This window comes from Plecotus auritus (assembly GCF_963455305.1).
Source record: "Plecotus auritus genome assembly, chromosome: 13".
Classification (NCBI taxonomy): Eukaryota; Metazoa; Chordata; class Mammalia; order Chiroptera; family Vespertilionidae; genus Plecotus; species Plecotus auritus.
Window position 1 is genome coordinate 27946623 of NC_137779.1, and position 22143 is coordinate 27968765.

General features: G+C 54.4%; 2 protein-coding genes across 3 annotated transcripts in view; one reads left to right on the forward strand and one right to left on the reverse strand.

Annotated features, from left to right (window-relative positions):
- Positions 1 to 237: 237 nt before the first annotated feature.
- PES1 (pescadillo ribosomal biogenesis factor 1) lies at positions 238 to 14262 on the reverse strand. 2 transcript variants are annotated; one of them, XM_080649672.1, is made up of 15 exons: positions 13893 to 14262; positions 12078 to 12157; positions 11183 to 11336; positions 8928 to 9037; positions 7381 to 7552; positions 7203 to 7292; positions 5253 to 5369; positions 5062 to 5136; positions 4386 to 4472; positions 4137 to 4267; positions 3633 to 3758; positions 3320 to 3504; positions 2734 to 2894; positions 2483 to 2644; positions 238 to 1077 (listed from the first exon to the last, which is right to left on the reverse strand). In XM_080649672.1, the coding sequence occupies exons 1-15, from the start codon at positions 13914 to 13916 to the stop codon at positions 994 to 996; spliced, it is 1758 nt and encodes a 585-aa protein (XP_080505798.1). In that variant the 5' UTR covers positions 13917 to 14262; the 3' UTR covers positions 238 to 993. The 2 variants fall into 2 exon arrangements, with proteins under 2 accessions (XP_080505798.1, XP_080505799.1); XM_080649673.1 differs by having other exon boundaries at positions 245 to 1077; positions 2483 to 2641; positions 13893 to 14232.
- A 5242-nt stretch (positions 14263 to 19504) lies between these two features.
- The window catches only part of TCN2 (transcobalamin 2), a 12198-nt gene continuing 9559 nt past the window's right edge, over positions 19505 to 22143 (forward strand). The window contains 1 exon segment of the mRNA XM_080649687.1: positions 19505 to 19714. Coding sequence (XP_080505813.1) covers positions 19651 to 19714 — 64 coding nt within the window. The 5' untranslated portion in view covers positions 19505 to 19650.

A 22143-nucleotide genomic window follows, 5' to 3' on the forward strand; every position in this document is an offset into this window, starting at 1 on the left:
TGGCAGTCCCAGGCAAAGGCTTGTCCCCCTGGCCTCAGCAAGGGCATTGCCAAGGTCGGGTGGGAAGCTGTAGGGACGGCCCAGCGGGGGTAAGGCGTCGGGCTGCTGTTACATCCACACTGGGGGTGACTTGGCCGTCTGCCCAAGAGCCCACTAGATAAAGCCCAGGCCCCACAGGTCCTCAGGCACGGCGCCTACCCTCTGGGCTGACTCAAGCAGGAAGTAGAGACAACCACAGCTGGTTTACTGAGCACTTTATTAGCCGTCCGACACCACGGAGTCTGCCTGTCATGGAATGCTTCCGCCATCCCTGGGAAGCAGGCCCCAGAATGTCTACTCCTGATTGACATGCGGAAGCAGGTTCAGACTGAGAAGGGGCTGGACTGGGACCTGAGGGCGGACTGCCTTCAGCGTCCAAGGCCAGAACCCGCGCACCCACCTTCTGACATCCTCGGGCCCAAAGGGGCCCTTGGGCTCCAGAGAGCGCGGAGCGGCGGCCAGGCTTCTCTGTGAACACCCGGGTGTGCAGCCTGCGGCACAGGGCACTCGCTAGGTGGCTCTTCTCCAACCGCAGGAAGGCTCATGAACACAGAGTTCAATTGGCTGCAAGACTCCAGCCGTTTAATAACAAATGCCTCCCCACCCTCCATCACAGCACCCGGAGAAGCACGCGTGGGGGGGAGGGGGGCTGCAGAAAGCCAGGGGGAATGGGAGCCCCTGGTGAAGGGCTGGTGGGCCCTGCTCCTCATGTCGCAGACTCCTGGGAGATAGTGGGGCGCAGGCGCCTCTCCTCTGCCAGAATTCCATCCAGAGGAGCGGGGCTGCCCATGGCCCAGCCGGAAGCATGAGAGGCGGCCAGGCCGGCAGGGGGAGGAGGGGATGGAAGCAGCAGAGGCTCCGGGACTCCGCTCTGCCACGCAGCTGGGTCCTCCGCCTGCCTGTGCAAGCCCAGCTGTCCCGCGCTGGCCTGGCCCACCAACAGGCTGCCGCCCCTCACACAGGCCTCGCCTTCTTGGCCTTCTTCTCAGACCTCACGGCCTCGTCGTGGGCTTTCCGCTTCTCCGCCAGCTTGTTGGCCTGTGAGGGCAGAGGGGGAGATCCAGCCGTGATGGGGGGAAGCGAGCAGAGAGAACTCCCCGCTTCTACTCGAGGCCACCCCTTCAAAGCAGAGCTTCCGGAAAGTTAACAGGCAGCTACCACGGGGAAAAACAAGTCTATGTGAACAACCTCAGAGGAAGAAACAAGCCCTCCCTCACCTTTGCCTTTAAAACTAGCCTTTTGCCCTAACCGGTGTGCTCAGTGGATAGAGCGTCAGCCTGCGGACTGAGGGGTCCCAGGTTCGATTCCAGTCAAGGGCATGTACCTTGGTTGCAGGTACATCCCCGATGGGGCATGTGCAGGAGGCAGCTGATCGATGTTTCTCTCTCATCGATGTTTCTAGCTCTCTACCCTCTCCCTTCCTCTCTGTAAAAAATCAATAAAATATATTTTTTTAAAAAAACTAGCCTTTTGCGGACCCTCAGCAGGTCAGGAGGATCCCCAGCTCCCCGAGCTGGAGGCAGCGGCCCCGTTCACCCCTCCCTCTGGGAAAGCTGGGTGCCATGCAAACCTGCACCAGGAGCTGCTGGGAGGGGTCAGGCGGGAGCAGCCTTCCCCGGGCCATCTGGGGATGTCGTTCACAAAACAGACAGGCCTTCCAACCCGGCAATTATATTCCTAAGACGAACCCTACAGAGAACTGGGGAGGTGGGCTGGGGCCGCTCCAGGTGTTTTCTAAGAATGCCCACAAACGGAAGAACCTAATCCCATCCCAGGGCACAGCTGGCGTGCTGAGTGAAGTTCATGCTCTGGCTAAATCACTGCCAGCCAAGGCATGCAGGGCCTGGGCAAGAGGAGGGTTAGCAGTTTGTAGGAAAACAGTAACAACAATACAAGAATGAACTCTGCCTCGTGTACTCCCAGCTGTAAGCCGCCTTTTGCCCCACACAGTATGCAGCTCGACACCCCCCAAGTAAGATCTGTGTTATTTCATGCACAAAGGAACCGGGGCTGCTACGACAGATCACCCCGAGGCCAGGACGGCGAGCCACCTCCACGCCTTCCATTACAGCGTTCTGGCGTGCACAGAACTGTGACTTTTGCTTAACACGCCCCCCCCACCACCTGCCCCCAATGAACACATGTGGTTTTGTGATTAAGAGGAAACCAAATAGAAGCTTAAGCAAAGCCTCCCGCAGGCCCCCTGGCTTCAGGCACTTCTGTTCAATGGTCCTTCATAACAGCAGGCCGCGTCTCCGGGACAGATCTGTCCCCAGCCCCCAGCAGACTCACCAACAGCCAGGGGCAGGCCTGGGTGAGGGCCTCACAGGTGGGCCAGGCCAGGCGGGCAACCTCGCAGAAGAGGCCCACAGACTGCCCAGAAGAGCCCGCTGGCCTCAGAGTTCACCTGCGTGGCCACATCTGGCAGGTGGCAGGGACTCACCTCCCGGATTTTGCGCCTCTTGCCAAACATGATCTTGTTGTAGAGGTATTTCTCCCGCTTCTTCATCATCATGATGGCCAGGCGCTTGGCCTCACTCTCCTCCTCCTGGGCCAGCCGCTGCTTGTCCTCCAGCTTCACGGTGCCCGCCATCACCCTGGGCTTCTGAGGACACAGGTGGGAGCTTGTGGGGGCAGGTCCCCACCCCACGCCCGCAGCCCCCTGCCCTCTGGGCCAGGGCTGCCCCTCGGTACCTTCCCCTCCATCCTCTGCTCCTCCAGAGCTGTCAGCTGGGCCTCTTCCTCCTTTTCTGAGCCAGCCTCCACATCCTCCTCCTCTTCCTCTTCTCCTTCTCCTTCTTCACCGTCACACTCCTCCTCCTCCTCCTCCTCGTCTTCAGATTCATTCAAATTTCCTATAAACAGCCGATGGCTGCTGATCGCCCTGGGAGCCTACTCTTCACCTGGCTGCACGAGAACCTGCGCCAGGCCCCACCCCCTTCAGCCCCGGGACATTCCATGGCAGCGCAGGGCTGTCCCAGTCACACCCCCTGGCACCTCTCCTCGCAGCCCAGCTGCCTTCAGAGGAAACCCCAGGCCCAACCCCAGCTCTGCCGCCTCCTATGTGAACAGTGACAACTTCCAGACCATTCTTCGGCCCAGTTACTCAACATCAACACCGGATTGGAGAACACAGACGCTCCCTTCCCCTAAACCTCACTCCAAAGGGGGGTTTGTGCCCTGCTGCCCTGTTCTCTGGAGCTTGCCACCTTGTAGCCAAGAAGGGAAACAGCCAGCGGAGGGAGGGGCCTGCCCACCCTGCCCAGCCCATCCCATTCACCTGGGTGCTCGCCCCGCTGCAGGGCCAGCAGCTTCATCTTCTCAGGGGGCACATAGTCTCCTTCCTTCTCAGACACGAAGGGGGAGAGGTGAGGGGGCAGCGGCACCCCGGGGAAGTAGTCGGCCACGGGGAGGAGGAGCCGGGCGTTCACAGAGTCAAACACCCACTGGGGCTGCACGTAGCACCTGGCAGAGTGGCAGCGCAGACGGGTCAGGGGCCCCCGAGGCCCCACTCCACCTACAGAGGCCTGGAGACAGACCTCTGCACTCAGAACCCCAAACAGGCGAGGGAGACGAGGGCCCTTGGGGCCTACCTGCCGATGACAGGGGTCTGCTGCCCGGGCCGGTCGACAATCTGGTGGGTAATGCAGGAGTCTGTGACGTCATAGGTGGCCCCGATGCACAGAGACTTGTCCCAGGACACGTCCCCCCCAAAACTCCTACAAGCACAAGGGGAGCCCATGAAAGTACTCAGGTATGAGGTGCTGCCCTGGGACCCGCTGGCCCCCAAGATCACCCTCCTAGGACACAGCTGTCCCCTCTCCACCTAAGACCCCCCCATGCTGGCCAGCGGAGACCTTCTGCCCTTGCTGGTGAGAAAGGGATGCCAGCTGCCCTCCGATGGGCACTTCCTGTGTGCCCAGGGTACGCTGCACACTTTCCAGCACCGTTTTTGTTGAATCCCCACAACAGCCTTCAGTGGATCCTGACACCACCCTGAAGTTACGGGGCGGGGGGGGGGGGGGCACCCAGGCTGCCCTGGGCCGGGCAGGACCCAGCCCGGAGAGTGGCAGAGCCAGTGCTGTTGACCTTCCCACCTGATGATGAAAGCCAGAGCCTCACGGGGCACCTCCCGGTTCAGGAAGAACTTGAGGCCCTCGAAGAGCTTCTTCTGCTGCTCCTGCGCCTGCAGCTCCTTCCTGCGGTCCTCCTCCTGCGCCGCCGTCTCCTGCGGAGCGAGGGCTGCCTCCATCAGGCCGGCCCACACCCTGTGCAGCTTCCTTCTAGATCCCTTGGCCCCCCACCCCGCCCTGCCCGCTCCTCCTGGGAGGCGGCACAGTCCTCACCCCGTCGGCAGGAAACTCGTCCACCTCGGCCTCCTCCTCTGCAGGCACCACCACCCGGGCCAGACTGGCGCTGAGGGCGGCCAGTTTCTACAGAAAAGAAGCAGGACTGCAGGGCTGCTGCTTGGGGGGTTGGGAGCTTATCTGAGGGTGTGGCCGGGGTGGGGAAGGGGAGGCAGTGACAGTCTGGGACATCAGTGCGTTTGGTTCTGAGGGAAGTCCTGAGACCACACATGTAGCCACAACCACTCCCGGGCCAGGGCCCGCCCTCCTGGGGATGCAGGGCCCGCCCCCCTGGGGATGCAGGGCCCGACCTCTGGTGGATGCAGGACCCGCCCCCCTGGGGATGCAGGGCCCGCCCCCCTGGGGATGCAGGGCCCGACCTCTGGTGGATGCAGGGCCCGCCCCCCTGGTGGATGCAGGGCCCAACCCCCTAGGGATGCAGGGCCCGCCCCCCTGGGGATGCAGGGCCCGCCCCCCTGGGGATGCAGGGCCCGCCCCCCTGGGGATGCAGGGCCCGCCCCCCTGGGGATGCAGGGCCCGCCCCCCTGGGGATGCAGGGCCCGCCCCCCTGGGGATGCAGGGCCCGCCCCCCTGGGGATGCAGGGCCTGCCCTCTGGTGGATGCAGGGCCTGCCCTCTGGTGGATGCAGGGCCCGAGCTCCAGAAGCCGCTCTCACCTCCATGGAGCTCTCAGAATCCAACGCATAGCTGTCCTCACGGGCCTTCACCTCTGTGTGGGCCTGACCCTCGAGCTGGGAGGCAGGGGAAGGTCAGAGGAAAAGCATGCCACGGCCCTGCCTCCATGGGGGGACTGCCGGGCTGCGGCCCCTGTGCAGGGAGGAGGAGGGCTGGGCTGGCGGGGCCCTACCTTGGGTGGGTAGTGCAGGTTGAGTGACTGGTAGAGGCGGAAGTTGACGAAGCCCAGCAGGGTGGTGTAGAACTCGGTGAAGGTGGCCATGACCCTGTAGTCCACGTCTGTCGGGTGCTGAGGGCACAGGAGGTATGTCAGCAAGATGGGCGCAAAGATGACAGTGACACCCACGCGAGGTGAGCAGCCCTCCAGGGCAGCCCTGCTGTGGGACTCTGAGCCCCAGAAAGAGCCATACGACGTGTCCCCACCCAGGAGCATTCTGGGAACCAGTGAGGCACTGGACAGGGGTCCCAAGGGTTAGGGTGTCCTGGAGGCCAGAGCCAGAACCCCAAGCCATGTAGGGAGTTAGGAGGAAGCAAAGGGAAGCCTTCGTCACGCTATTCCCAGGACTGACAGGCAACCCCCACCCCTCGCTTAGACTTGGGTCCTCGCAGAGGCTGGTCAGGGCTCACACCTTCCTCATCACCCACCCCACAGCCTCAGTTTAATGTCTTCTCGGGGCCTAGCCCATGAGTGCCCGGGGCACAATATTCCCAGAGCCTGCCACCATCGCAGGCCCAGGCGGGGGCAGCAGGTGGACAGCACTCAGCAACTCCAAGCCCTGGCAGGAGCCTTGGGACAGACACTCAGAAGTGAGAGGCCCCGCCTCGGATGCAGCCAGAAACAAAGGCACAACCGGAAAGTGCAGGACAGGTCAGGGCAGCGGTCTGACAGCCCGGGGAGCTCTGGAGAAATGGTGGGCAGGAAGCTGCTTGCTTCCGACAAAGGCACCGCGCCACCCTCGTGAGCTCCCACCCAGCAGGCAGGGGGCAGGGAAGGGCTCATCCTGGCCCTGGAGGGGAGGATAAAGCAAAACAGGGCACGGATCTGAAAGCCAAACCCAGTACCTCGAGCCTTGAGCACCACAGCACTGTCCCCCTCAACCAGGGAGGCTAGCCCGCCCTGCCGACCCCCAGGACCCAGCAGGAGGATGTGCCAAGCAATGTCAAAATTGGTGATGGCCACACATCTTTGGTGCTGGGCGTGCCTGGGACCTCGAGCTGTTTCTCCATCCTACCAGCAGGCAGTGACCTGGTTGTGGGGGTGCGGAGGCCAAGAGGTACCCCACCTGTGCCCACACTCACAGCTCCGTCCTTCCGAAAGCATCTGCAGGACCCCTGATGGGCCTGCAAGCATCTGAGCACCAACTCCATTTCCTAGAGCACAGTGTGCAGTGGGGTTCCCCCCACCTGCCTGGTCCTACTTGGAGGACCCAGCACTGGTCGCTTAGAGGAAGGGGTCACATCAGGGCCTCACCTACAACCAGTCCCGGTCCTCCATCCTCCTGCTGAGAGGAAGCAGCGGCAGTGGGCTGGCCAGGGAGGGAGGAGGGACGGGCGGCTGTTCCTTTCCCCCAGGCCAGCTGGGCGGAGGCTGCCTCCACAGGGCCCTATTCACCTCTGGGCAACACACAAAGCCGTCTTAGCAGCACAGGGCGGGGGACATCAGAGAGGAGGAAGGAGCAGGGGGCCAGAGAGGAAGGAGGGAAGGCAGAGTGGAGAAGGCAGGAAGGAAGGAGGCGGAGAGGAGGGGCAGAACAGGGGAGAGGAGAGACCCACGGTTCAGACCCCAGCAGCCACTATTCATTCACCCCAAAGGGCACTTGGAAAAATTCTTTCCTGAAATCTCACAACAACACGTAGGAAGTGGGAGCACATCATAAAGTGAGGACAGAGCGCCGAAGGAGCACGTTCCAGGCCACCCAGCTGGGGCTGCTGCAGCCAGCTCGGCTCGAGTTCTTACTACAACGCGGCGTGGCACCTTCCCTACCTGAGCCCACAGCCCCAGCCAACACCTAGGAACCCAGCACGCGCAGGACAGCTAAAGCCCCTTTGCTCGTGCCCTCATCTGTCTGGGAGCCAGGCGGAGAACCGCCCAGCACAAGCCCCTCCCCACGGGCACACTCACGTCGTGGGAGAAGGCATAGGGCGTGATCCACACGATGGGCTGCCCGAGCACCTCGGCCTGGTAGTAGATGCCTTTGATGGACAGGAAGACCTGGGAGGGGAGAGGGGACAGCTTGGTGAAAACTAAGGGGACAGCCAGGGGGAGCAGGTGGGGCCCAGCCAGGTGGCCCTGCACTCACCTTGCGCAGGGCCCGGGCGGCGATGACGTAGTGCAGGAACTCCACCGTGAGCCTGCGGCACAGCTGAATGGTCTGCACGTGGCACTTGCCGGTCCGGGGGAAAGTGGAGAAGAGGAAGCACATGGAGAGGGCGTCGTCCAGGTCCCGAAGAGCGTCTATGAAGGTGGGGTACCTGCGTGGCCAGAGGGCAGCACTCCCAGGTTTGGTTATGTGCCACCCTGGAGGCCCCATCCCCCAAGCGAGGCCTTGCCACGAAGGGGCCTGGCAGCACCAGCCTCCCCACAGCCTTGGGAGGAACCAGGGAACCAGAACACGCCCACTTAGCTGTGAGGATCAGAGAAACCCTGATGGGGTGCCCAAGACACCACTGCAAACCGAGGACTTGGACTCGGACCACTTTCATATGTTGTGGTCAAAGAGGGCAGGCCAAGCCAATGGCTCCGTTTCTCAAGGTGGAAACTTCCGGTCAAAGGAAATCTATCTAGAGGTCCAGGACGGGAAGCAGGAAAATGTGGCGCTGCCCGAGTGGGCCACGGCGGAGGGTGGGGGCCACCCAGCTCGGGGGTGGCGGGGCTGGGGCGAGAATGCCAGCTGTTGCGCTCCTAGGCCACGGCTCTTCCTGCACCAGCCTGGGCTGGGCTGACCCAATGAAGGCAAGTCCATCGAGCCTAAGCTACATGTTCCCAGGCAACTGGCCCCCAAGAGGGGACGGTCGTTCATTTAGCCCAAGGTGTCTGAATCTTACCACTATTAGCATTCGGGGCCAGGCGGTTGTGTGTCATGGGGACTGTCCTATGCACTGTAAGGTGTTTAGCAGCATCCCTGGCGTCTACCCATTAAAAACCCGTAGACCCTCCCATCCAAGTAGTTCTTAAACCTGGTTAAGAACCACTGATTTAGACAATGAGTGGGACTGGTGAGAAAGCTGGAGAAGGGACGGTTAAGATCAGGTGTCCAGCCGAAACCGGTTTGGCTCAGTGGATAGAGCGTCGGCCTGCGGACTGAAGGGTCCCGGGTTCGATTCCGGTCAAGGGCATGTACCTTGGTTGCGGGCACATCCCCAGTGGGAGGTGTGCAGGAGGCAGCTGATCGATGTTTCTAGCTCTCTATCCCTCTCCCTTCCTCTCTGTAAAATATCAATAAAATATATATATATATATAAAAAAAAGATAAGGTGTCCAGCCATACCCTCCAGGTCTGCCCATGCACCCGGTGTGCACTCCCCAGAACTCAGGCTCTCTCTTACCCCAGGGCCTTTGCACGTGCTGTTGCCTCTGCTTGGACTGTGCTTCCCCTGGCTGGCTCCAAGTTCTCTCCTCAGAGATACCTCCTTTCATGAGCCTGCAACTAACATGTGTCCCCCAGTTTCTCTTCACGCAATGAGCATCCCTCCTGGCACGCATTATGACTTGCAATCATTACAGCCATTTGGCAGTTTGGTTTTTGGTCTGCTTCCTCCAATAGGATGCTCGCAGCTTGGGCAGGGGCAGGGTCTTGGTCTTGTTCCCCACTGTACCCCCAGTGCTAAGACCGAGCCCCCAACGCACCGCTCCTTGACGATGTGGTCAAGCTTGTAGTTGGGCTTATTGTCCTTCAGACGCTCCACGGTGTTCCACTCACTCTTCCCATAGGCCTTCCGGAGCTTCCGGACAAACACCTAGGAGAGAGGCAGAGCCAGCTGATGCTGGGGCAGAGGCTCCCGGAGACCACTCATCTGGGGAGGAGGGATGCGTGGAGCGGGAGGACTCCCAAAGCCCCTGAAGCTGTGGGGTTGTGCCACCTGCTCCATCAGCCCAGGATTTGCAAAACAGCCAACTCCAAGGACATCAAACCTGACCCCCCGCCGATGAGCAGAGCCCGCACAACGACATTTCAGTCGATGCAGAGCCCACATATACAACAGTGATCCCAGAAGATTACACTGAGTGGCCAGATTATTATGATCTCTGAACGCATAATAATCTGGCCACTCAGTATACTTCTCTTGAGTACCTCATTTATTTGATATCAAAGATACTATAAATCGTGCACCTGATCAGTTTTCCCCTTTGCACTGGCTGATAGAAAGCTCAGGGCAAATAGGTGGTTGATCGCCAGCAAAAGTCTAGAATACTTTTGGTACCCATTTGAGATACAAATACACCGAGTGGCCAATTATGCATTCAGAGATCATAATAATCTGGCCACTCAGTGTATAACGGAGCTGAAAAATTCCTATCACCTGTTGACGTCATAGCCATCGTACCGTCGGAGCACAATGCATTACTCATGTGTTTGTGGTGATGCTGGTGTAAACACATCTACTGCATTGCTAGTGGTATGGAAGTACACGCACTATGTACAGTACATATGACTTGGTAATGATAATAAAGGACTGTGTTACTGGTTTATGCATTTACTACACTATACTTTTTATTGTCATTTTAAAGTGCACCGTTTCTACTCATAAAAAAGAAAAAGTTTGCTGTAAAACTGCATGCTGTGTACGCTGGCAGCAGCCTCATACATCTTGCGTTTACTGCATCTCTTGACGGCATCACGTTCTCTGGGGCTTGATTTAACCTCGGGTTGTTTTGTATCGGTGCTGTTACGGGTTTGTAGCCAGGAAGCAAGAGGCTATCCCATAGAGCCTAGGTGTGTAGTAGGCTATACCGTCTAGGTGTGTGTAAGTGCACACTGATGTTCACACATGACGAAATCACCTAATGATGGGGACATGTCTGAGAAATGCATCGTTAGGTGATCATGACTGTAGTTTTAAAACCCAGCTGCAGCCCAGCCAGCGTGGCCCAGTGATTGAGCGTTGACCTATGAGCCAGGAGGTCAGAGATTAATTCCCAGTCAGGGCACATTCCTGGGTTGCAGGCTCGATCCCCAATGTGGGGTGTGCAGGAGGCAGCCAATCTATGATGTTTCTATCTCTCTCTCTTTCTCCCATCCTCTCTGAAATCAATTAAAAGTAAATATATTTTGCCCTAGCCGGTTTGGCTCCATGGATAGAGCGTCAGCCTGCGGACTGAAGGGTCCCAGGTTCAATTCCGGTCAAGGGCATGTACCTTGGTTGCGGGCACATCCCTGGTAGGGGGTGTGCAAGAGGCAGCTAATCGTTTCTCTCTCATTGATGTTTCTAACTCTCTATCCCTCTCCCTACCTCTCTGTAAAAAAAATCAACACATATATATATATATATATATATATAAGTAAATGTATTTTTTAAAAAAACAAAAAGCAGCAAAACAGGGCCAGCCACCCACCTCGGTGGACTTGGCTGGCCAAGAAGGCCAGCAGCTAGCTGAGGCCACCCGGTGGCGCCCCATCCCTCCCACTTGCTTGGCAAAGGCTTCAGCATCAGCAGTCTGCTTTTGATTAGTATTTGCATTTGGTATAAACAGGTTTCTGCTTTCCCTGTGGTATTGCAGCACTTAATGGTTTCTACTTGTGGAATGAAAAGCTTGGTCTCCTGGGAGCAATTCCAGAGAGAATCTGAGTAACATGGTGTCTTTGGGCAGAAAGCACACCTGAGCCCCTGAGATAGGGCGATCCTTGCCTCGGAGGCAGTCAATTTACTCTTTTCCCAAAGAACCAGGGGACAGAACAACAGGTAAAGCATTAACCGCTTGCCAGGTTCTGTGCAAATGATTTCCACTCGTGATTTCAGCCAGTCCTCGCAACACTCCTTCCCCAGGCCAACTCAGAGAGACCAAGCAATCCGCCCAAGGTCACAGCTGGTGGGTCCTAACCTGCGACGGACCCAGACAGACAGACCGACCCAGACAGACAGACCCCCGAGCCCGGGCTTCACCTTGTATTCCCGGAACCTGTTGACGATGGGCTCGTGGAGGAGGAACTTGATGTCTTTGATCAGGTAAAAAGTCCGGGCTGCCGTCGAGCCCTTGTTCACCTTCTTCTTGTGTTTGGGCTCGTGGGGATAGATGCCCTTCAGGATGCACAGCCGCCTGGAAGACAAAGGCCATTCCTTCCGTCAGTAAACGTGCTGAGCACCGGCCACGCGGGGCCTGGAAGACAGCACTGAACAGGGAGCACGGGGGGCCTGCCCTCGGAGAACTCACATCCTAGTGAGGAGCGGGCAGTCACATGATGCTGACTGTCACAAGCACCAGAGAGGAAGCAATCAGGATGGTGAGAGGGGCCAGATGGCAGGTACCGCTTTTGGCAAGAGGAGTCAGGCAAGGCCTTGCCGAGAAGCCAACCTTTCAGCCACTCACAGTGGGAAGAGCATCCCGAGGAGGACAACGGCTGTCAGGGTGGGAAATGCGGGGCACACCTGAAGGACTGAAAGTGGGCCAGGTGGCAGGGCCTGCAGGCTGTGCAGGAGTCTGGAGCCGACTCCACAGGAGTTGAGAACCCCTAGCGGTAGGGCCAGGGGTCTCCTCTGCCAGAAGGAAGGAGATGGGTGACAGACCCAGACAGAGAGCAGCGGTGTGCTGTACCAGTGGGCCCATCCTGATGACTCAGCACAGTGTAACCCGGGTCTCCTCCGGCTTCCCCACAGACCACACCTGGCAAAGCACAGCTTACTAAAGCTAGGCCAGGTGAGAAAGAGGAGGACTATCAGAATTCCAGATGGGGTTTGTGGCAGCGTAGGGAAGACAGGGATGCAGCTGCGTTTTCCTTGTGTAATTCACTCCCAAGCACCCCCGAGACCCTCCCCCCATTCCACACCTTTCCAACCTCACCTGAAGTCGGGCAGGCTCAGCTGCAGCTTCTTCCGGGCTTTGTTTCGGGTGATGTAATTGGTGGCAGAGCCTCGTTCATACTTGGGGAGAAAAAAAAAAATTCCACTAGCCATGATTGCAGTGACTGACATCAATCTTGGGCATGCCTCCTGCCAGAGGCAAGCATCTCTGAATAAGTGGCCACTGGGATAGGAAACACTGTAGGGAGGGAGCCCGCCTGCCTGAATGAACTCTCCTGCACGGTCCTTGCAGTGGTCAGCATAAAGGACACACACCCCTGCATGGTGCTGGGGATCGTGAGGCCGCTATGGATCAGGTGCTGTGCCTAGCACTTAGTAGTAGCTCCAAGTATTGGCCACTACGATTAGCGATTTCCGCACATTATTTCATTGAATCTCCACAACACTGTGAGGTGGGTGCCATGAAACTCCCATTTCACATGAGAGGAGACGTCTGAGTGAAATAACCCAGCTCACAAAGCTTTTCACGAGCTGGGGCTGGGAGTCAAACCTAGGTCTGAGTCCAGAACCTCAGTGCCTACTCCACTAAGCCAGTGTTCTCAACTTTTTTCTTTATAATCACCCACCCCTGCCAGCAAAAGCCTTTTTAGACCTTTCCCCCCTTAATTGCCCCCTCTCACAGCTGCCCCATAAAATGTTAATACCACCGATATACTGTAGATCTGTTTGTGTCATGTGGTCCTTTATTTTTTTTAAAAATATATTTTATTAATTTTTAACAGTGAGGAAGAGAGAGGAGAGGGATAGAGAGCTAGAAATATCGATGAGAGAGAAACATCGATCAGCTGCCTCCTGCACACCTCCTACTGGGGATGTGCCCGCAACCAAGGTACGTGCCCTTGACCGGAATGGAACCTGGGACCTTTCAGTCCGCAGGCCGACGCTCTATCCACTGAGCCAAACCGGTTTCGGCTCATGTGGTCCTTTAGAGGGCCAGAAACCATTGTTAATATCTAAGACTCGCCACCACACACCCCAACCAATTTTCGTTCCCTTGGAGGCGATGTTATCTGGTTGAGAATACAGGCTCTAAGCCACAAAGCCTCCCTTCCCCACTCGTTCACCCAACAGGCAATAACAGGACCTCTACCATGTTCCAAGCATTAAGCTAGATGCCAGGAGGGTAAGCAAAACAAAAGGCCTAGTCCAACGGAGCAACCATCTGGAAGCCTATGACGCCACGATGCTGCCTCGCACTCAGATCTCCTGTCTCCCCGGTAAAAGAGTAGCAGTGCCCTGTACCCAGCTCCGTGCAAGGCTCACTAAGCATGTCCTTTCTAAACACGATCTCTCTTGCGAGTCAGGGGGCAGGGACCTCCATGGCCAAGTGCAGCTCTAGAGATAAACCTGCAGCCTCTTGAGGGGTGTGTTTATGGATCACCCACGGTCATAAAACACACCCCGCGTTGGCTCCCTTTTTCACAGCACATTTAACAACCTTGGATAGTTTGGGTTCCAGAAAAAAAAAGGGGGGTAACAAGTCTTTGAGATGATGAATTCGACGTAATGGAGAACTTGACGCAATGTTTATCACTCTTTACTCCGTAAGCAGCTGTCTTTCGGCTAAATCTGCTTTTCGGGTGACGCTACGCTTGGTTATCGACTCTTTTTACAATCCTACTCCAGGGTTCTTCCCCGGATTTTCACCGGACAAGTACTGCTTTCCTCGCCCATCCTCGGTACCCAGGAGTGGCCAAGGCCGGGGAAAGGCGGGGTCCCCAGGCCCCGTCGCGCCCCTGTTTCCCACCTCCCGAGGCCCCCCTTGCCACCCTGCCCCGGGATCTCCCCCACTCACCTTCTTCTTCTCCAGGCCTCCCATGGCTCCACGCTGAAGGGGCCTGGAGCGCCGCGCGGACTGACAGCGCCACTTCCTCCCGCACGTGCCCGGCCTCAGGCCCCGAGGCCCCCACGCAGCCTGTCTGCGCAGGCTGCCTAACAAGGTGCCTGAGCGAGTCTAGACATAGACGGGGCTTTCCTCCTTATGATTTAAGGAACGGGAAAAAAAAATCACTGAGACCGTTCTTTTGAGCTTTTTCCACCTATGACTCTATTGCAGACCGACCGTTTCAACGTGTAAACGAGGGACGCCACGAAGGCATATCTATAATTATCACGATGACGAACCCACGGCATCTGAGCCCCGTTGCATGTTGGGACGGAGAGAGGCGGAAGGCTTGTAAACAGCGCAGCGCCTTCTGGGAAGCAGAGGGGAACCGCGTTTAGAGGGGAGGGAACGCATCCTGTTGTCGTGGTAACGGTTGCTAGGTGTCGTTGGTACTAGGCCCCCAAGGCTAAAAGTGGCCACCTCGGGGCACTGAATGAGGTTGCGCTCGGTTCGCCGCCGGCCATCGGCTTTTCCTTTAGTTATGTGGGTAAAATAAAGCTGTTATGTGGGTAAAATAAAGATGGTATGTGGGTAAAATAAAGCTAAAGCAGACTTTTATCCTACATGGGTAGAGAAACCAGAGAGGCCACTTATATTTTCTGAGCCTTAGCGGTAGGTTGAAACATGATGACAGGCCAGAGTTCAGAGCTCCGTAGTATATTTCAATGTACACTTAACACACCCGAGCTTTTAATATGTACACGTGAATTTTGTATTGTGTTCTCCAAAGGATAATTACAAAATTTAAACAAATATTCACACCAAGGTAGTGTGGTTTGGAAAGTAGATAAAATTTTAAATTTCTTTAATGGGTTCTTCCTCAGGACTTCAAACTCCATTTGAAGATGGACTCAAAGTTTTAAATTTGAGGTCCTTGTGAATGTGACCCAGCTCAAGGTCATGGTCCTAGAACTTACCCTTTAGAGGTCAGTACAGACATTGGCCGATGCTTGTTTCGAATAATGTGAATTTTATTATCTACTTTAAAGCTAAAATAAAATAAAAAACCAGCGATTCCACTAACAGTGAAAAATGAAATGAAAACTGGGTAGGAAAAGGTGAGCTGGCTAAGACCTTGCTGAAACGTGCCAGAATGGTGTGAGGAAAGCCCCGTTGACAGCTAACCCGCATTTTTAACCTGTTAATGGCTCATCCGCATTTTTAACCAGTATTCGCATTCTTAACCGGTACCGGATTAGCTTTTAACCACTTAAAAATGCAGATTTTGTAATCAAAGAAAACACAATAATTTCAAGAGAAACATCAAAAGTGCTTTATTCAAAATAATGTCCATCGCTAGCTACACATTTCCCCCATCTTTCAGGTAATTTGTGGATACCGTCCCAATAGAACTTTTCTTGTTTTGAGGCAGACCATTCAGAGACCCCATTTCCCACTTCTTTGTACGTTTTGAAGTGCTGCTCAGAAAGCACATGTGCCATAGATTGGGAACAAGTGGTCATCTGAAGGAGCAAGGTCTGGTGAATACAGCGGGTGGGTTAATACTTCCCAGGCAAGATCTTTTAACGTGTCTTTAACTGGTTTTGAAGTGTGTGATGGTGCATCATGAAGCAAAATCACTTTGCCGTGTCTTGCAGCCAGAAGACACGGCAAAGTAATTTGTTCTGGCCCATTCTGGTCATTTTATGATCAAAGTATGGTTCAAATTGATTATTTGTTGTCGATAGCGATCAGTATTAACGGTTTCACCTGGTTTTAGAAGCTCATAATACACCACACCTTCCTGATCCCACCAAACGCAGATCATTGTCTTCTTTCCGAAGCGATTTGGCCTTGCAGTCGATGTTGATGGTTGACCTGGATCAATCCGTGATTTTGTGCGTTTGGGATTCTCAAAATAAATCTACTTTTCATCACCAGTCACAATTCGACGCAAAAAAAGACTTTCTTTCGTGCTGTTGAAGCAGCATTTTACTGATGACTTTTCGGTTTCCCATTTGTCTTTTGTTCAGTTGATGTGGCACCCATTTTCCCTCTTTTAAAATCTTTCCCATTGCTTGCAAACGATCAGAAATTGTTTGCTGAGCAACGTTTAATCTTTCTGCAAGTTGTTTTTGAGTTTGAAACGCATCTTCATCCAATAATGCTTGTAATTGTTGGTCTTCAAACCTTTTTGGTTGACCTGGACGTTCTTTGTCTTTCACATCGAAATCATCCCTTTTAAAGCATTTACAGCGTTCACAAGTATCTTGAGATGGAGCATGTTCACCATAAGCTTCCCGAAGCTTTCAGCAGCACTTTTCTTCAAAATAAAGTAATGAATTAAAACTCCCCGCAAATGCTCTTTTTTTTAGCACGAAATTCGACATTTTTAAGCATAAAAATATCTATGATGTTAACACCTTCAGAAAATTTGACCTATGAAGTTTTGAAGCTTGTTGTCAATACAACAAAATAGCATACATATCGAATCACATATCTATCAACATATGTGTAACTCCATCTCTTGGAAAAAATCTGCATTATTAACCGGTACACCTAGTACACTGTGGTATATCCAAAAAATGGAATACTGTTCAGCAATAAAAAGAAATGAGTTATCAAGCCATGAAAAGACACGGATACATTTTAAATGCATGTTGCTATGAGAAAGAAGCCAATCTGTAAAAGCCAGATGTCCACCAGCAGGTGAGCGGATAAACAAATGTTGGTCTATCCATACAATGGAATTTTACTCAGCCATAAAAATACATAGGGCAACACGGACAGATCTCAAAATAATTATGCTGAATGGAAGAAGCCAGGAAAAAATGTTATATACTGAATGATTCTATTAATATAAAGTTCTGGAAAGTGACAGAAAGTAGATCCATGGATGCCTAGGGATGGGGGAGCCAGGGGGGTGAGAGGGAGGCATTACAGAGGAGCAGGAGGAAACTTTTCAGGGTGATGGGCATGTTCATAATCTTGATTGTGGTCACGGTTTCCCAGTTGTATGCCCTTGTCACTATGTCGTTAACTGTACGTTACCTTTGATGTCAGTGACACTGCAATAAAAAGCATCCAGCTCTGGCTCGGTAGCTCAGTTGGTTAGAGCAGCAGTCCCATATGCCAAGGTTGTCTAGGTTGGCACCCTCTTTGCTTGTCAAGCAGTGAGAGAGCCAGTGCCAGATCCCCATCTTATCACCTGACTTTTTTAAAAAATATATTTTATTGATTTTTTACAGAGAGGAAGGGAGAGTTAGAAACATCGATGAGAGAGAAGCATCGATCAGCTGCCTCCTGCACACTCCCTACTGGGGATGTTCCTGCAACCAAGGTACATGCCCTTGACTGGAATCAAACCTGGGACCTCTATCCACTGAGCCAAACCGGCTAGGGCACCACCTTACTTTTTTTTTTTTTTTTTAATATATTTTATTGTGCCGTGACTGGTTTGGCTCAGTGGGTAGAGAGTCGGCCTGCGGACTCAAGGGTCCCAGGTTCGATTCCGGTCAAGGGCATGTACCTTGGTTGCGGGCATATCCCCAGTAGGGGGTGTGCAAGAGGCAGCTGATCGATATTTCTCTCTCATCGATGTTTCTAACTCTCTCTCCCTCTCCCTTCCTCTCTGTAAAAAAATCAATAAAATATATTTTAAATAAATAAATATATATATTTTATTGATATTTTACAGAGAGGAAGGGAGAGGGATAGAGAGTTAGAAACATCGATGAGAGAGAAACATCCATCAGCTGCCTCCTGCACACCTCCCACTGGGGATGTGCCTGCAACCAAGGTACGTGCCCTTGACCGGAATCGAACCTGGGACCCTTCAGTCCGCAGGCTGACGCTCTATCCACTGAGCCAAACAGGTTTCGGCACCACCTGACTTTTTGAAAAAATATTTTTAATTGATTTCAGACAGGAAGGGAAAGAAAGATAGAAACATCAATGATGAGAGAGAATCATTGATCAGCTGCCTCCTGCATGCCCCCTACTGGGGATTGAGCCCACAATCTGGGCATGTGCCCTGGACCGGGATCGAACCTGGGTCCCTTCAGTCCCTAGGCTAACACTCTATCCACTGAGCCACACCAGCGAGGGCTCTCTGCCTCATCTTTAGCTATGCATTCCTGTTCCAGTTCCAACAACTCCTCACTAGGCAATTCCTCAAGAATGACCGCTAGGAGCTCCTCAGTGCCATCCGCATCCACACCCAGGGTTAGAGTTGTTTGCCATCTCAACCACGGCCTTATTGGTTTTTGTAGCATTTGCACTACTGTGATGTTATGGTGGCTTCAACATCATTTTTGTTCAGCTCCATTATAAGCTTATGAGACTACCATTGTATATACCGGCCATCCTTGATCGAAATGAGGTATATGACTGTATTTATCTATATCAAGAACTTGACTTGTGATAAGTCAGGCACACACAAAAAACACACCATTATCTTGAAAGAATGAACCTTGGCTATTTGCCATAAAATGATTGCAATTAAAAAAAAAGCTTATTTGGAAATGATTAGAGGTGCTTTAAGAGCTGAACATCTTCACAAGTTGAGCTGGAAGGGAGCTTAATTAGAAGGATGTTGCCCAACTCTTTCATCTCACACAGGAGAAAGTATTTCCACTTCAGAGAGGTTAAGTGACCTGGCCAAGGTCACACAGCATAGCCAGAGTTAACTTTTTTTTTAAAATATATTTTATTGATATTTCACAGAGAGGAAGGGAGAGGGGTAGAGAGCTAGAAACATCGATGAGTGAGAAACATTGATCAGCTGCCTCCTGCACACCTCCCACTGGGGATGTGCCCGCAACCAAGGTACATGCCCTTGACCGGAATCGAACCCGGGACCTTTCAGTCCGCAGGCCGACGCTCCATCCACTGAGCCAAACCGGCTTCGGCTAGAGTTAACTCTTGTACACTGATCCGCCTGTGGGGCCGGGAAGATGAGAAATCCTTCCTTTCCTTTCCTTGCAGAGATTTTTTTTTTTAAGGCTACTTTTCTAGTCCTGATAAACAACCCCGCTGCTGCCCATGGCTTTGTGACTCAAATGATTAAATCCTGTCCCTTAACTTGTTTTGTTTGGTCTCCAGGGTGCTTCCAAGTTTCCGGGTTGGTTTAAAAAATCTAGCCCGTCTGGTCCCGATTCAGCCAGCCCCACCCTTCTGGGCGGGCAGATAACAGCTGACTCCAGCAGTCTCGATCACGTGACCACAGAAGCGCCCCCGTTCTGCTCCCTGTCCCAGGCCTGTGTAGGCATTTCCAGGGTCTCCTTCTGTGAGGGGCAGCAGGTAGGCACCCCCCCCACTGCCCGTGCACCGCTGGAACAATTGGGGGGTACCCGACAGGTACAGTTTGGTAGACTTGGGCAGATCCGATGGCGGGCTCTCCGGACAGAAAGACAAAATGTGGCTCGCCTCGAGACGTCCCACACCACCCCTACTCGCCCTCCCCCTCCCCTTGCCCCTACCACCAGGAAGGCCACTGTGCCCTTCCTTCCTCTGCTCTTTGGCCTTCCTTTCCCCTCAGCGACAGACCTTGCCCCCTTTTTGTTTCTGCTGACTTCGCAGCACGCTGCCAGACCTGGAGAGATTAATCAGTGACAGGGACCTGCCTCTCAGAGCAGCGACCAGCCGTGGCCAGGACAGCCTCTGCCAGGCCAGCCCTAGGAGTTCCCCGTCCAGGTCCCCGTCTGCTGCTCACCCACCTGCTGCTGCCATGGGGCGCCTTGGGGCGCTCCTCCTCCTGCTGGGGGCTCTGGGGGCTCTCGCTGAAATCTGCAGTAAGTACCAGACCTCCCGTGCCTCTTTCCTCCTGGGTCCTTAGGAGAAAGGACCCTCTTGTTCAAGCCCCTCCTTCTCTCGCTGGGGAAACTGAGGTGCCGATGTAGGACGGGGTACGATGTACCCGCCTGCCTCTTTGGGGTCTCACAGCAGTTTGGGCTTGGCGGGGGCTCAGCTGGGCCTCAGCATTTTGCACATTGTGTTGAGATTAATGACATGTCCGACTCCCCGCCAGACACGATGGCCTCCGTTCATTCAATCGTTTGTGCACTGATCCATTCAACGCGCATTGGTTGAGCCTTCCGGTGACAGGCGTGGTGTTAGGGTTTGGGGAAAGAACAGAGAGCCAGACAGAGCCAGTCCCTGTCCTCCTACAGCTTCCGTTCTAGGGAAGGGACTCACGAAGGCAGTCAAGAGGCAAATCAGGGCTGTGTGTGTGGGGTTGGGGGGCTAAGGTAGACACGAGGCCACCGACTCAGGGAGAGAGGTTGGGGCAGGATCTCCAAGGAGCTGAGGGCAACACGGGAACTGAAATACAAACAGAGGACAAGAAACTAGCGGAGGGAAGTGACTATGGAGACCCTGCTGGGGAGACGCGTCCCAGAGGGACAGAGAGGGCCACGGTGAGACACTGGCATTGTGTTCCTTCTGTACCAGGGCTGGACCCCAGGGGCCTCTTGGGACCTGTCTGTGAGTCTGAGGGACAGGCCTCCGGACCCTGGGGCCACCCTCCTGCCTTCTTCCCTCTGTGCTCTGCCCATAACGGGATGCCCTGCCATACACTTTCACCACCAGGGTCTCCTGTGATCCTTGGAGAAGCCGAGAGGCAGGTCCGGTCATGTGATGGGTGAAGCAGTCAAAGGTTGCAGGGGCGAGGTGACCTGCCCCAGGTTCCTCTTTCCAGGAATCTGGCTTTGCCAACTCGGTTCTCAGAACTCCAGAGCAAGGTCAGGGGCACCCAGAACCTCCAGCCAGGGTTCCTCAAGTGCCACCAGACCCCGTAGCCCTTGACTCTCGGCTCCTGTCTAGACAGTGCCAAGGGGAGTCCTAGGACCTGGTCCCCAACCTCACTGATTGTGAACATTTTATTTATTTTATTTTCAATCCTCACCCGATTTTTCCATTGATTTTTAGAGAGAGGGAAAGACAGAGAGAAACATCGATGAGAGAGAAACATCCATCAGCTGCCTCCTGCACACCCCCCACTGGGGATGTGCCCGCAACCAAGGTACATGCCCTTGACCGGAATCGAACCTGGGACCCCTCAGTCCACAGGCCGATGCTCTATCCACTGAGCCAAACCGGTTAGGGCCATTGTGAACATTCTTTTTTTTTTTTTTTTTTTAAATATATTTTATTGATTTCTTACAGAGAGGAAAGGGAGAGGATAGAGAGTTAGAAACATCGATGAGAGAGAAACATCAATCAGCTGCCTCCTGCACACCTCCCATTGGGGATGTGCCTGCAACCCAGGTACATGCCCTTGACCGGAATCGAACCTGGGACCCTTCAGTCCGCAGGCCGACGCTCTATCCACTGAGCCAAACGGGTCAGGGCCATTGTGAACATTCTTAAAGTCCCCTTCCCAGGGAGCCTGGAGAGCCCGGGATGGGGTTTGTGGGCTTGCTTGCTGCTGCTGAGTCACTTAGTCACTCTCAGCCTTATTCCTTACCTGCAAAATGGGCTAAGAACGCTCCCAGCCTGCCCCTTTGTGTGTGCCCACACCTGTTCACCAGCTTCGAGCTCTGGGACACATACAGGGATGCTGCACTAACACCTGTGCAAGGTGGGCTCCTGAGCCTCGGAGCGGCGATGCCGGGCAGGCGTCAGCGGGCAGGGCTGGGCGCCCCGGGCACAGGAGGCTCCAGGGGGGAGGGTGCTGGGCCAGGCACTTGATGACCCTGAGTGAATCTGCCTGGCGCCTTCCTTTTAAGGAGGCTGTTTACTGCTCCTGCTTCTCTTCTTATCTCTTCTAACCCCGGGGCTGACTCACCTGCCCGAGGTCAGAGCCCCGGCTGGCTGCAGGCAGGGATTCCCTCACCGTTTTGAAGAAAAGAGAGAAGGAAAGGAATGTGGAGGGGACAGATGACCAGAGAGAGAGACAGGCTTAGTAGTGTAGAAACTGAGCTCGTCGGAGCGGGAGCAAGAGTGAGCGAGAGCGAGAGCCAGAGAGAAAGAGAGAGAGAGAGAGATGGAGACAGATATACAGACAGACAGCAAGAAATGGAGACAAATATACAGAAAGACTCTAAGAAGAGCCCTTACACTTGCCTCCCCCATCCCACTCCCCCTGCCTTCCTGCTCTCATAGCAAAAGAGATCTACAATTTGGCCCTGACCCATTTGGCTCAGTGGATAGAGAGTCGGCCTGCGGACTGAAGGGTCCCAGGTTCGATTCCAGTCAAGGGCAGGTACCATGGTTGTGGGCA